Below are 13,090 nucleotides of genomic sequence, written 5' to 3' on the forward strand. Positions count from 1 at the left end.
ACACTGTAATGTTGGGTTTTATAACCAGGAACACTATACTGTGGGGAACTGTGATGAAGCCCATTATAATGGGAAACTCTAAAATTGGTGAACTGTGAGCAAAACTATAATGGGGAACTCTAGAATGGATGCACTATAACAGGAACCACTATAATGGGGAACTGTAGAATGGATGCACTAAAGCAGGAACCACTATAATGGGGAAGTCTGGAATGGATGCACTATAGCATCATTTGGCGGCTATGTTAATATTGCCTATATTAATTACAGCTATAAAAAAATAGCCCACATTTTCTGCAGATAGTGTTAGTTACCAGTAGAGGAGGGGTCCTTTGGGTTAGGCCTGGCAAGGGTGCCCTCGTGGTTGGGCATTGGCGGGGGTCTTTAGGGTTAGGCAATGGCGGGGGGTTCCTTAGGTTTAGGCATCTGCAAGGTGATACATTAAGGGATAAGCATTGAGTAAGAGGGCTCCTGTGAGAATATGGCTAGGTTAGGCCACAGCAGGGCTGGGCTGAGGTAAGAGAGGCCCCTGCCTCAGGGTTCAGTGTAGAAGGGGACGCACAACTCACTCAGCTATCATTCCTCTATTATATTTGAAGCAGAGAGAAATAAGAAAAGAGGATTCATGGCAGTGAATGCAAGCCAGATAACTAGAGATGTAGGGGTTAGCTGGGTTGGGGGCCCTGGGGCGCCTCTTAGTCTAATAGCAATCAGTGTGTGATGGATGGGGTGGGAGGGATGGAGGGGCGCACTTTGGTGTCTCAGCCTTGGGTGCTAGAGGACCTTGTCCCAGCTCTGGGCCACAGTAAAACATTGGTAAAGATTACCAATATTTTACTATTACAATCGTACAATATTGGTAATTTACCAATATTCTACTTGCAGATATCTCTGTCTCCCAAATTTCTGTGGCACCCATTTTAAATGTACGTCCATAATAAGGGTACTTACAATGGAAATAAATGCTTTACCATCCCTTATTGCCAGTGCCACACTCTCATTTAACTCCCCATCGACTGCAGTGCTTATATTCTGTAAAAAGAGAGAAAATAGGTAGGAGACCCAGGTAGCTGGTAACTGGACCTTTCTTTTCTCCTTACACAATTGTCACTGCTCTCCTCATCTACAGAATATGCTTAGATATAAATATAAACATCTAGGAAAATCTTCAGGCATCTGTGTATCAGACAGACAAATATTTCAGAACCTCCACTCAGAAAGACCGCCTGCAAATATATTTGTCTTATCATGATCATTTTTAGAAGAACAGCTGATGACCCCTAGTGGAGCTTGATCCAAACAGCAATTAAGTTGTGGAAATATGTGGCCTGTTTATAAAGAAGGCATTTCACCAGAAAAGAGTCATTATTTCCGAAACTTACGTGACCTCTACTTTTATACAGGATCACCTTGAATATAAAATGTAACACTTTGCCTTTACTTAAGGTCGTTTTAGTGATGACTGTCCTAAAAGTGGTGATTAGTCTGATTGACACTTTATAGAATGCCATATTGCTTTCACCGCTTTCACTGTAGTAAATGACACAAGCAGCAAAGGAAAACTATGGATAACAGGTGCAATTAAAAATAAACACCAAATATGTGTCACGATTGTGGAACTTTCCCCGTGATCAGCGCACAACGCGTGCGCTGACACGGCGGAGATCCTCCACAAGCGTATAATTTGCAGGAACCCAGCAAAAGGTGCTACGCACCTGTAGAGGGAAATTCCTGTCGGCAGATGGCGCTGGGGAGTGCAGAGGAACCAATCCTCTGTACCTCCACAAGTGCCAGACAGGAATTGTACGAAGCGCAGAACGCAATCGCAAGAGAGGCGATTGCGAATGAGATTGAGCAAAAGGGATAGGTTGTATGTGTGTGCGCCAATCCAGTCGCCACTCCGCGACCGCGCACACACAACAGCAGAAACGAAATAGGAACGCGATCGCGAGAGGTGCGATCGCGAGACGTGACACAAGGCAGAACAGAAGAGAATACGAGGGTAGCAAAGGCACAGCAAATACAATAAGGAGATACGGAAAATAACAACCGCTAGCTAACCGCGAACACCGCACTCATTCGCAACAGTGCACGCGGTTATGCGCGATCTCCACGTGATAAGCACAATAGAGACAAGCACGCCTAACTAACCATAAACAGACAAACATGAAACAGGGGACGCGAGCGCTTGCTTAACGGTTACCTCACCGAGCCTGTAGCAAGCGCAGCGGACAAGACAGACACACGAAAAACAAGAACCAGGCAGGAAGGATCCACCGCTCTTCCGCCAGAGCAAGTGTGATCCAAGCAGGAACACAGATCAGAAAGATCCACAGCCGCTAACGCTAGCGGCTAGTGCGATCTCAGCAAGACAGAACGATTCGCTATCAACCGCCGCTGGTGACAGCGCAATCGCGACCGACAAGACAGAACAGAAGGATCCCCAGCGCTCGCACAAAGTAGCTAGCGCGATCCCAGGAGACAGAACAGAAGGATCCCCAGCGCTAGCACAAAGTAGTTAGCGCGATCCCAGAAGACAGAACAGAAGAGATAGCTGGTAGCAACCGCTGCACCAGCCATACTCCAAGAACAGAGATCAGAACCATTTCCTGTCAACCACCATAGGGACAGGACAATGGCAAACAGGCAAGACAAGACAGAACAGGCAATACAGATAATACAACCTAACTGGGCTAGAAGGGGAGCCTAAAGCAACCCCCAGGAATTAACTATACTAGATAGCAATGGCTGACACTCCAGCAGTGTCCATCAGGAACTGAGCATGGAAGGGAAATGACCAGCGAAGCATTCTGGGAAACATAAAGCTCTTATAGTGCCAGTCATCAAAGAAGGCAGGTAGGGGATTTGCATAACGAATGTATGCAAATTCCCCAGCAAGAGAACAGAACAGAAACTTGCAATGGAAAGACAGGTCTCTGTTCCAGAGACCTGCAGCCCACAGACTAGAGGAATGGACAAACAGCTGTCTGCCTGTGCAGCCAGCTGAGCGGATCATCACAGTACCCCCCCTTCTAGGGATGGATTCCAGACATCCCTCAAGACTGGTAACATCACAAAACTCTAACTGAAGACTCATGAAGGTCAGGACAGCCCGACAAGGCCCAATTCCAGAGTCAGTCCATCCGAAACCGACCTCATCAGAAGCAGAAGCCACCGAAACATGCCCATCAGCACTGCAAGTCTCAGCGTAACACCCATCAGGACTGTGGACACCAGAGAAGAAGCCATCGACACCCTCCAGACAATAGCCAACACCTTCCAAGGAGCGTCCAAGAATACCAAACCTGCCGCAATACCTGTTCGAAGTGTCCCTTACAACACCAAAGCCATTGCTGATCGCATTCAGGGCACCAAGCAAAACTTTTCCCGGAATCTCCCAGAACGCCTTGAAGCTCCGCAGAGATCCCAAGAAGCCAGAACGCTCACCAGGCTCACATGGAGAACCACCAAGAACCCCTATGGAACCTATGATCATTCCAGACTCAAAATTAGCAGGACACCCATCAAGATCAGGACTTTCAGGGACCACTTCTGGGCATGCAAGCAGGCAGGCTATATCAGAACATGTCTCCACAGAGGAAGCATCTGAGTACGCTGGTAACCGAGGCACACTTGGGCTTTCTGGGTCACAGAGCACATCGGGGTACACTAGTACAGGAGAAACCTCAGGACATGTCGGGGAACTGCCAACCTCAGAGTCCGACACGACAAGACCAAAACCAGTACCGGGCAGAAAATCATCACGAGTAAAGATCACAGGTACTGGTCTTTCAAAAGAAGACTAGGACTCAAATTCAGAATTTTCTGTAACTGTAATATCATCATTGACTACACATGAATGAAGCTCCACAAGAGCTGCAAAAGTAGTCAGCAAGGCAGCAATGCCTATTGAAGTGGGCAACACCTCAGAAGGACCTGGGGGGCAGGAGACATCTCCCACAAGTTCTGCACCCCTTGGGAGGAACTCGGAGACCTTTAGATCATCAAACAAGACCTCAGGAACATCATTTTTCAAGTTGTCTAAGAAGGATTCTGTACTATCCATGTTACAGGGCAAAACTGGAACTTTATTTTGAGAACAGGGCAGATGTCCCAGGGAAGGTTCCACCATAAACTGAGACTGAATTTCATCATCATGAGTGGAACGTACAGGAATATTCACTGGACCACACACTGACTCCCTAACTTTAATCTCGCTGCACCCAGAACTCTGCGTAGTAGTCAAACTAGCTTGCAATTCCAAAACTGCAGAAAGACAGGTAAAAATAGCAGCAATACCTAGACGAGCCTCTAGGGGCAGGGCAGGAGATATTGTACAAGGCAATATTGACTCATCCAGAGTACTGGGTGGAGAGTCAATACTTTCTTCATAATCAGATTTGCAAATGTCAATGCAAGTGGACATCATGCCTTCATTCATGGTACAGGGCAGGTTCAGAGAAAGCTTCTCTGGACAAGGCAAAGAAGCTTCAGCATCAGATTCGCAAAACCGAAGCGCTGTCTCATTCTTAGATTCGGCTAACAATGTCGAATCCGAGGAGTCAGAACGCAAAATTTGCGGATCCAAGATCGCTTTAGGTTGCGAAACTGACGCTTCCATATCGCAAACTTCCGCGATCTGTGGAGCAGACTGCAAGGCATCTAGGACAGAAACACTGGAGCAACTGTCATCAGGCAACAGGCCTGCACAGGTGTGAACAGGGTGAGACAGAAACTCATTTGCAGAAGAAATGGCGACATCAACAGGATAAACTTTATTAGGCATAATAATTTTACTTTTGACGCTGCATAGTCGAGAAATTTTCCCCATAGCAGGGTCACAGACGGAAGATCTCAAAGATCTGTTTCTAAATGACAAGGGATCCCACACATCCTTGAGGAAACCGGCAGACTCATGCCGATCACAATCTGCAGGAACATCCGAGAAACAGGCATCAGATCGCACAGATTCAAACTGCACACTGTCAGGAGCGAATCCTTCAGGATTCGCACAGGAATCAACCACAGCGGCACACTCATTCATTTCAGATTGCACAAAGTCAAGACTCACATGCTTTACCCCAGAAAGGCAGGAACAATCATCCGACAACGATGTCTCTTTATTGGAATCAATTGGTTGGTGTGTGTGCAACTCATCCAAAATCGTTTGCCATGCATAGATCACCAGATCCACATCATCCTCGTCACATTCATCGGAATCAATCAGAAGGTACATAGAGTCAAGACAAGCATTCAAGACATCTTCGCTTTTTGCGATGTAAAAATCGCAAAAGGCTTTCCAATCAAAATCGAATTCTTCCAGCAAGGCCCCAATATCCCAGGAAGCAAATGGGGGTTCAAACAGGCCAGTATCCACATAATCTCCATAGGGTTGGAGTTCAGGAACAAGAACAGATTTTTTAACTGCTTTAATGTAGTGTGCGATCCTACCTATAGCAGGATCCACATAAGCTTTGGATTGGGGCAAAAAAGCCGGAGACGGAACAACATCATTACAAACATCAATAGGGAGTGTTTTATTCCGATGCTTGCGTTTTTTAGTTTTTCTCTTTTTCGCCACTTTGCATGTCTGCTGTTTAAAACCTGAAGTGGCAACAGACACATTGAACTGATTGTCATACTGAAAGGTTTTGCATGGAGTAGGTAGAGCAGCTGACTCATTAGCAACTACACACTCATACAGGGCAGGTGGCAAGCAAGGCAACTCAAACCAGTTGGAAAATGTAAATGTAAGAAACTGATATAGATTATCATTCCAAGAATTGTCTTGCAAAATTTCATGAGCCCATACAAACAGATCGTCTTTCAAAAGCACATAAGCTAATTGGAGAGCAGACGTGGACGGATCAGTTATCTGAAAAGTAGGATTCAGACAAAATTTTATGCATTCAGAGAGAAAATCCTCTTTCGTCTCTGAATTTAATATTTTGAAACTCTTAAAGACCCAAGAATCATACTCGACAAAATCGTACAAATCGGAAATTCCGTCTACACTGGGGTTTTGGGTTGGGCTGGTCATTCTGTCACGATTGTGGAACTTTCCCCGTGATCAGCGCACAACGCGTGCGCTGACACGGCGGAGATCCTCCACAAGCGTATAATTTGCAGGAACCCAGCAAAAGGTGCTACGCACCTGTAGAGGGAAATTCCTGTCGGCAGATGGCGCTGGGGAGTGCAGAGGAACCAATCCTCTGTACCTCCACAAGTGCCAGACAGGAATTGTACGAAGCGCAGAACGCAATCGCAAGAGAGGCGATTGCGAATGAGATTGAGCAAAAGGGATAGGTTGTATGTGTGTGCGCCAATCCAGTCGCCACTCCGCGACCGCGCACACACAACAGCAGAAACGAAATAGGAACGCGATCGCACCTCTCGCGAGACGTGACACAAGGCAGAACAGAAGAGAATACGAGGGTAGCAAAGGCACAGCAAATACAATAAGGAGATACGGAAAATAACAACCGCTAGCTAACCGCGAACACCGCACTCATTCGCAACAGTGCACGCGGTTATGCGTGATCTCCACGTGATAAGCACAATAGAGACAAGCACGCCTAACTAACCATAAACAGACAAACATGAAACAGGGGACGCGAGCGCTTGCTTAACGGTTACCTCACCGAGCCTGTAGCAAGCGCAGCGGACAAGACAGACACACGAAAAACAAGAACCAGGCAGGAAGGATCCACCGCTCTTCCGCCAGAGCAAGTGTGATCCAAGCAGGAACACAGATCAGAAAGATCCACAGCCGCTAACGCTAGCGGCTAGTGCGATCTCAGCAAGACAGAACGATTCGCTATCAACCGCCGCTGGTGACAGCGCAATCGCGACCGACAAGACAGAACAGAAGGATCCCCAGCGCTCGCACAAAGTAGCTAGCGCGATCCCAGGAGACAGAACAGAAGGATCCCCAGCGCTAGCACAAAGTAGTTAGCGCGATCCCAGGAGACAGAACAGAAGAGATAGCTGGTAGCAACCGCTGCACCAGCCATACTCCAAGAACAGAGATCAGAACCATTTCCTGTCAACCACCATAGGGGCAGGACAATGGCAAACAGGCAAGACAAGACAGAACAGGCAATACAGATAATACAACCTAACTGGGCTAGAAGGGGAGCCTAAAGCAACCCCCAGGAATTAACTATACTAGATAGCAATGGCTGACACTCCAGCAGTGTCCATCAGGAACTGAGCATGGAAGGGAAATGACCAGCGAAGCATTCTGGGAAACATAAAGCTCTTATAGTGCCAGTCATCAAAGAAGGCAGGTAGGGGATTTGCATAACGAATGTATGCAAATTCCCCAGCAAGAGAACAGAACAGAAACTTGCAATGGAAAGACAGGTCTCTGTTCCAGAGACCTGCAGCCCACAGACTAGAGGAATGGACAAACAGCTGTCTGCCTGTGCAGCCAGCTGAGCGGATCATCACAATATGCCACTTTTTTATGCAGATTGACACATTAAAGCATAAAGTAATGTGGCCACGGTGATACTAACTAGGATCAAGGCTGTATTAATACATTTTCTGCCCCTAGGCCAACCGTCTTGTCCAGCATCTCCCCTCCCACTCCATATGTAGAGCTTTCTTCCATGTGTAACATCCACAATCAACATGAAAGCATGGATCCTTCTTGTTTTGTGTTCAGGCTGCTGGTGGTGATGTAATTGTCCTGGCACACTTTGGAACCCTTGGTACCAACTGAGCATCATTTAAATGTAACAGCCTATCTGAGTATTGTTGTTGACAATGTCCATTCCCTCTGAACACAGTGTACCTGTCTTCTCACATCATCTCAAACCAGTCTCTTGACAAGCAGTTCACCATACTCTAATGGCCTCCACAGTCATCTCAATCCAAAAGAGCACCTTTGGATTATGGTGAAACAGAAGATTCACATCATGGATGTGCAACAGATAAAAATGCAGCAATTGTGTGATGCCATCATGGACCAAAAGCTCTCAGAAATGTTTCCAGCACTTTGGTGAATCTATGCCATGAAGGATTAAGGCAGTTCAAAAGGTGTGGGGGTGGGAGGCAACCTGGTACTAGGGAGGTGTACCTAATAAAGTGTGCCAGTGAGTGTATATTGCTGACACAATCTGCCCAGTTTTTGGCCAGTCAGAATTAACCACTGGTGCATTGTGTAACACATCAAATCCATAACAAATCTGCATACATGGGGCTAGCTTTATGCTAATGGTATATTTAACAACAATATTTAGATCAGCGTGGTAAAAGCAACTCTTGGCAGCCTGTCAATATTCAGCTTCAGTGCTTAGAATGGTAGACCTGAAATATAATTTCTAATGGTTTGCTATAATAATTACTGTACTAGGCATTATTCAACTTTGTGCATTTGTGAAATAAGCACATATGACCAGGGACAGTATTTCAGCTCCATGTGATTAATTTGGTAGTCAGCCTTGGTGTCCAGGGTTTTATTTTTCGGCCTGGTGTTTGGCTATGAAATAGCAGATGGAAGGGTTAGTTTAATCAGTTAGGGTTAGGAATTTAGTATTAGGCATTAGGAAGGTTTTTGTAAACCTGGGAAATGGATAATGGGAAGGTTTGGAAGTTAGACATCAAGAAGCGGTTTATGTTGAAGGAGGATAGGGTCAGACATCAGGAACTAATTACCATTGGAAGAAAGTTACAGTTATACATTAAGTAGGAGCTAATATTAGGGGTGTGGTTTTGTTAAGTGTTCAAAAGGCAGATGTCATTCTGGAGATCTGGAACCAGGAGCTCAATGATGGGAGATATTACAAAAACATTGCTGGAAAACATGTTGGGAAAAGCCCACACAACCCCACAAATTGATTTAGGGTAAACATTTATTCTGGATTTGCTGTCAAGTAAAGAGGCATGCACACATGGTCTTATTCAATTAACTTTTTTACTGAGTTATTTCAAAGGAGAACGATTTTCATATTAGTTATTATTATTATTTATTGTATTTATAAAGCGCCAACATATTACGCAGCGCTGGACATTAATTTAGGTTACAGACAATATTTAGGGGTGACATACAGCAATATGACAATACAGGAATACAAGAAAAACCAGATCACACAGCACAGTATGAGTACAAGGTAATGCTTAGTCAGTCACTGGATGGGAGCATGGAGATTAGGCAAGTTAGGTTCACTCAGATGCATAGCATGGGTGCACAGTAATGGAGGTGCATGATCAGGTAAGACACAAAAGGAGGAGGACCCTGCCCAAAGGCTAGTTAAAAAATAACTTTTCAGCATTTAGCAATGGAAAAAGTATAAAAAAGTCAGTAAAAAAGGGATATTCAAATTATTTCGAGTAATTTCTTGCTTGATGGGATCTTTAAAGGTATTTTATTGCTAAAGTTTGAAAATATCTCTTTGAAGAACACTGAGGAGAAAAGTGAATAGTATATGGACCAAAGAGAAGCAATAAGAGGTTCAAAGAGGTCCAAGAGGCCCATATACCAGATTACATTTTTTGAAATTCAGCCTTTGTTACAAATTCTTCATAGAGCCCCCAGAACCATCTGAAGAAGGTGTCAAATAATTCTGAGATCAGGAAATTGAACAGATTTTTTTCACAAAAAGAGTACAGTCACAGTCATTCATAATTTACACTTTGGTACCGTCACAACAGCCAGCCCTATCAGTGGTCCATTTGCAACCCTTTTATCTTACACTACTGCAGTGAGGTATAGCTGCATTTACTTCAGATATCCAATTCTATAGGAAGTTCTTTATTTCCAAAACCCAGCTTACCCAAAATTGGATGTCTGATTTAACACATTACACCCATAGAATATTTAGGACAAATAAAGACATTTTCCAGACTTGTTGTCATGAGTTACAGCCCTTTCCAGGTTTCTATTTGCCTTATAACTGTAATTGTGGCTGGATTAATATCCTTGCAATGGAAAGAGATGGAAAACAGCGCCTGTTATAAAAGATTGCAAGCATATACAATATATTTTCATGACCTTTTTTGCCTCAAGTTAATTTGCATTAGAAAAATATGTAAAGGTTCACCGAATGTAAGGACACATCAATGTGCAGCACAAAATATGTATACAATATGCTTTGAGTTTGTGGCTTAACAGAAAGCACATATAGAGATGCATATGCATAAGTGACTTATTAACATGCATGAAGCATTAATTTATGCAATTGTGATCGATTTGAAAGTATGTTGACTATTAAAGTGAAATTTCAAAGTAAATTAGATGTCATTCTAACCATCGCTCCTGACTAATTACAATATTTTCTTAAAGGGGACACCTTGGCTTCCTTTACAGCTTTACAAAAAGACCTGGCTGGTGGCTAAGCACTGATTTATGTATTAAAGGTGCTAAGACATTTAAAGTTACTCAGTAAAATGTGCATCAGCATGACCCGCTTTACACACCTAATTAAACACCTTGGTTAACCTTTAATTTCAAGAATGTAGGGGGAAGCACTGGAGTGAGCACGGATATCTGCATTTATGTAAGCTTATTTTTTCATTTGTATTTCTAAATTCATCTCACTCATTAAAGTGAGCTTGCCCAATGGCCACATCAACCCTACAGACAGGGCTGGATTTCTTGAAAGGCCACAAAACTCCGGGCCTTGGGTGGCAGCCATTAAGAGGGCAGCAGGACATGCAAAAAGGGGTTGCTTAAGATAGAAAAGGAAGGCTGCAAATGGAGAGCACCATAAGGAAAAAGGAGAGAGCTGTATATGAAAGAGAGGGACTGCTGTACAAGGATGTTACGCACAGAAGAGGGTGCTACACATGGAAAGGGAGGGGGCTGCTGCACATGGAATGGGAGCAAAAAGAAAGTTGGCTTAGAGGGGGAAAAAGTATAAAGCCAACCTTGCCTACAGACTTACTTTATAAAGCACTATTTCACTTATAATGTAGAAAATTCACATTTGTGACAGACTGTTTGCCTTGCCTACAATTTTGTTTACCTATTCATAAAAAAATGTTGAAAATGTGACTTGACAGTGTTCATTTTTAAGAATGGTCTATGAGATGCAAATCATTCCCAGCTGATGCATAATTATGCACATTTTGTATGCAAATTCAAGCAGGTTGAAAACTCCACCTTAGTGAGACTTGAATGATCATGCATCAACTCAGAATTATTTGCATCAGAATTATTTGCACTTAGTGCCCTTTATCACAGAGGTCTGAAAGCGTACTTTTTTACCATTAAAAAAACATTGCATAACTACTGGAAACTAGTACCATATTACCATATTACTTTGTAGTACCAGTGGGCATAATTGACCTAGGCAGCATAACTGGTGTCTTCCAACCTCTCAGGTAGCGAACGTCTTCTGAATGCTTATATTAATGTCATTGTGATTGTTCTGTGATTTTCCACTGTCTGCCAAAGGTTGCATACCAGCAGCTTTTCCCAGTATGGGGCCCAGAAAGTGCCGATGGGGGCCAATTGAGAGGAGTATGTCGGGCTTTCATGAAAATGATACTTGCTGATCCTCTGCTTTTAATGCTTTGTAAGTCACTGAATGAGTATGCAGATCAGGTGTTTTGAGTAGACTCTATCTCAGCTAACCCCATGCTTCTTTCACTTGTACGCCTCAGCTGTTGTTGGAGAAAAACAGGTCAGGCTGGCAGCCAAGCAAATGTAGCTTGATAATAAAATTAATATAAAAATGCAGCTTGCTTATCTCCTTTACTACAAATTTCTTATATATATATATATATATATATATATATATATACTGTATATGCACATATATATATATTAATGCAAAATAATGATTGTCATATTGTACAAAAAAGTCTAATTCTGACTTTTCTGACAATTTGTTCTATGTTTTTTTTTTTTTAAAAAAACAGAAAATATACATTAATTTTTGTGTTTATTTTACAGGTGAAACGGGACTAAAAGGAGAAAAAGGAAATACTGGACTTGCTGGTATGAAAGGCCAAAAAGGAAATAAGGGAGACATATGTGAAAATGGCACAAAGGGGGATAGAGGAGAAAAAGGGGATCAAGGTTTAATAGGAATAGATGGCGAGAAAGGAGACAAAGGGGAGAAAGGAGATTTAGGGGACAAAGGAAATATTGGAGATGTTGGAGAAAAGGGAGACAGAGGAGAAACTGGAGGGAAAGGGGTGAAAGGGGATAAAGGTATTAAAGGAGATGCTGGGTTAAATGGAATAAATGGTTTGGAAGGTGAGCGGGGAGAGAGGGGAGAACCTGGACCCAAAGGGGACAAGGGGGAGATTGGCCCTCCGGGTGTAATGGGTCCTATTGGTCCGAAAGGCAATTTTGGCATGAAAGGAGTTCGGGGTGCTCCTGGAAAAAAAGGTTCTAGAGGCATAAAAGGATCAAAAGGCGATAACCCCAAACCTGCCAAATCTGCCTTTACAGTGGGCCTATCAAAGCCTTTCCCCGCTCCCAACGCACCTGTCAAGTTTGATAGAATAATCTACAATGAACAAGAGGAGTATAATCCTATAACAGGGAAGTTCAACTGCACTATTCCAGGAACATATGTGTTTGCATTTCATGTGACAGTAAGAGGCCGGCCAGCTCGAATTAGTATCGTGGCCCAAAATAAGAAAATGTTTAAGAGTCGTGAAACCCTTTATGGGCAAGAGATTGACCAGGCATCAGCCATGTTGGTTTTGCGGTTGAACGCTGGTGATCAAGTGTGGTTGGAGGTTTCCAGGGACTGGAACGGTCTATATGTCAGCAATGATGATGACAGCATATTTTCAGGTTTCCTTTTGTACCCAGATGACGCTATTGAGAACCAGATAAACTAGTACAAAAAAAGGATTAGTTTTATGTGTTGCAGAACTTTAGTTAAACTGTAACAGAAAACGGCACATATTTTTAATATTTGAAGTGAAGTCTAATAAGATCATTGTAAACATGCAGATTTTTGATACAGTATGTAACTGTGTGCACTGTGCTATTTCCAATCAATTATTTAAACAGCTAATACAAGAAATGTTTCACGTGAATACAGTTTAAATGATTTCTCAGTTGCATGTCAAATTAAAGAATACCTTAATAAAAAATTTTTGAAGAACAGCTGATTACTTTTGT

At 43.3% G+C, this 13,090-nt stretch overlaps 1 protein-coding gene across 1 annotated transcript in view; it reads left to right on the top strand.

The window, feature by feature from the left end:
• Positions 1-12,804, top strand: part of OTOL1 (otolin 1) — a 101,633-nt gene extending 88,829 nt beyond the window's left edge. Inside the window, exon 8 of the mRNA XM_068233311.1 lies at positions 11,903-12,804. Within this exon, the coding sequence (XP_068089412.1) occupies positions 11,903-12,804 (902 nt within the window). The remainder of the gene's footprint in view (positions 1-11,902) is intronic.
• Positions 12,805-13,090: the final 286 nt, after the last annotated feature.

This window comes from Hyperolius riggenbachi, chromosome 4 (assembly GCF_040937935.1).
Source record: "Hyperolius riggenbachi isolate aHypRig1 chromosome 4, aHypRig1.pri, whole genome shotgun sequence".
NCBI classification, from domain to species: domain Eukaryota; kingdom Metazoa; phylum Chordata; class Amphibia; order Anura; family Hyperoliidae; genus Hyperolius; species Hyperolius riggenbachi.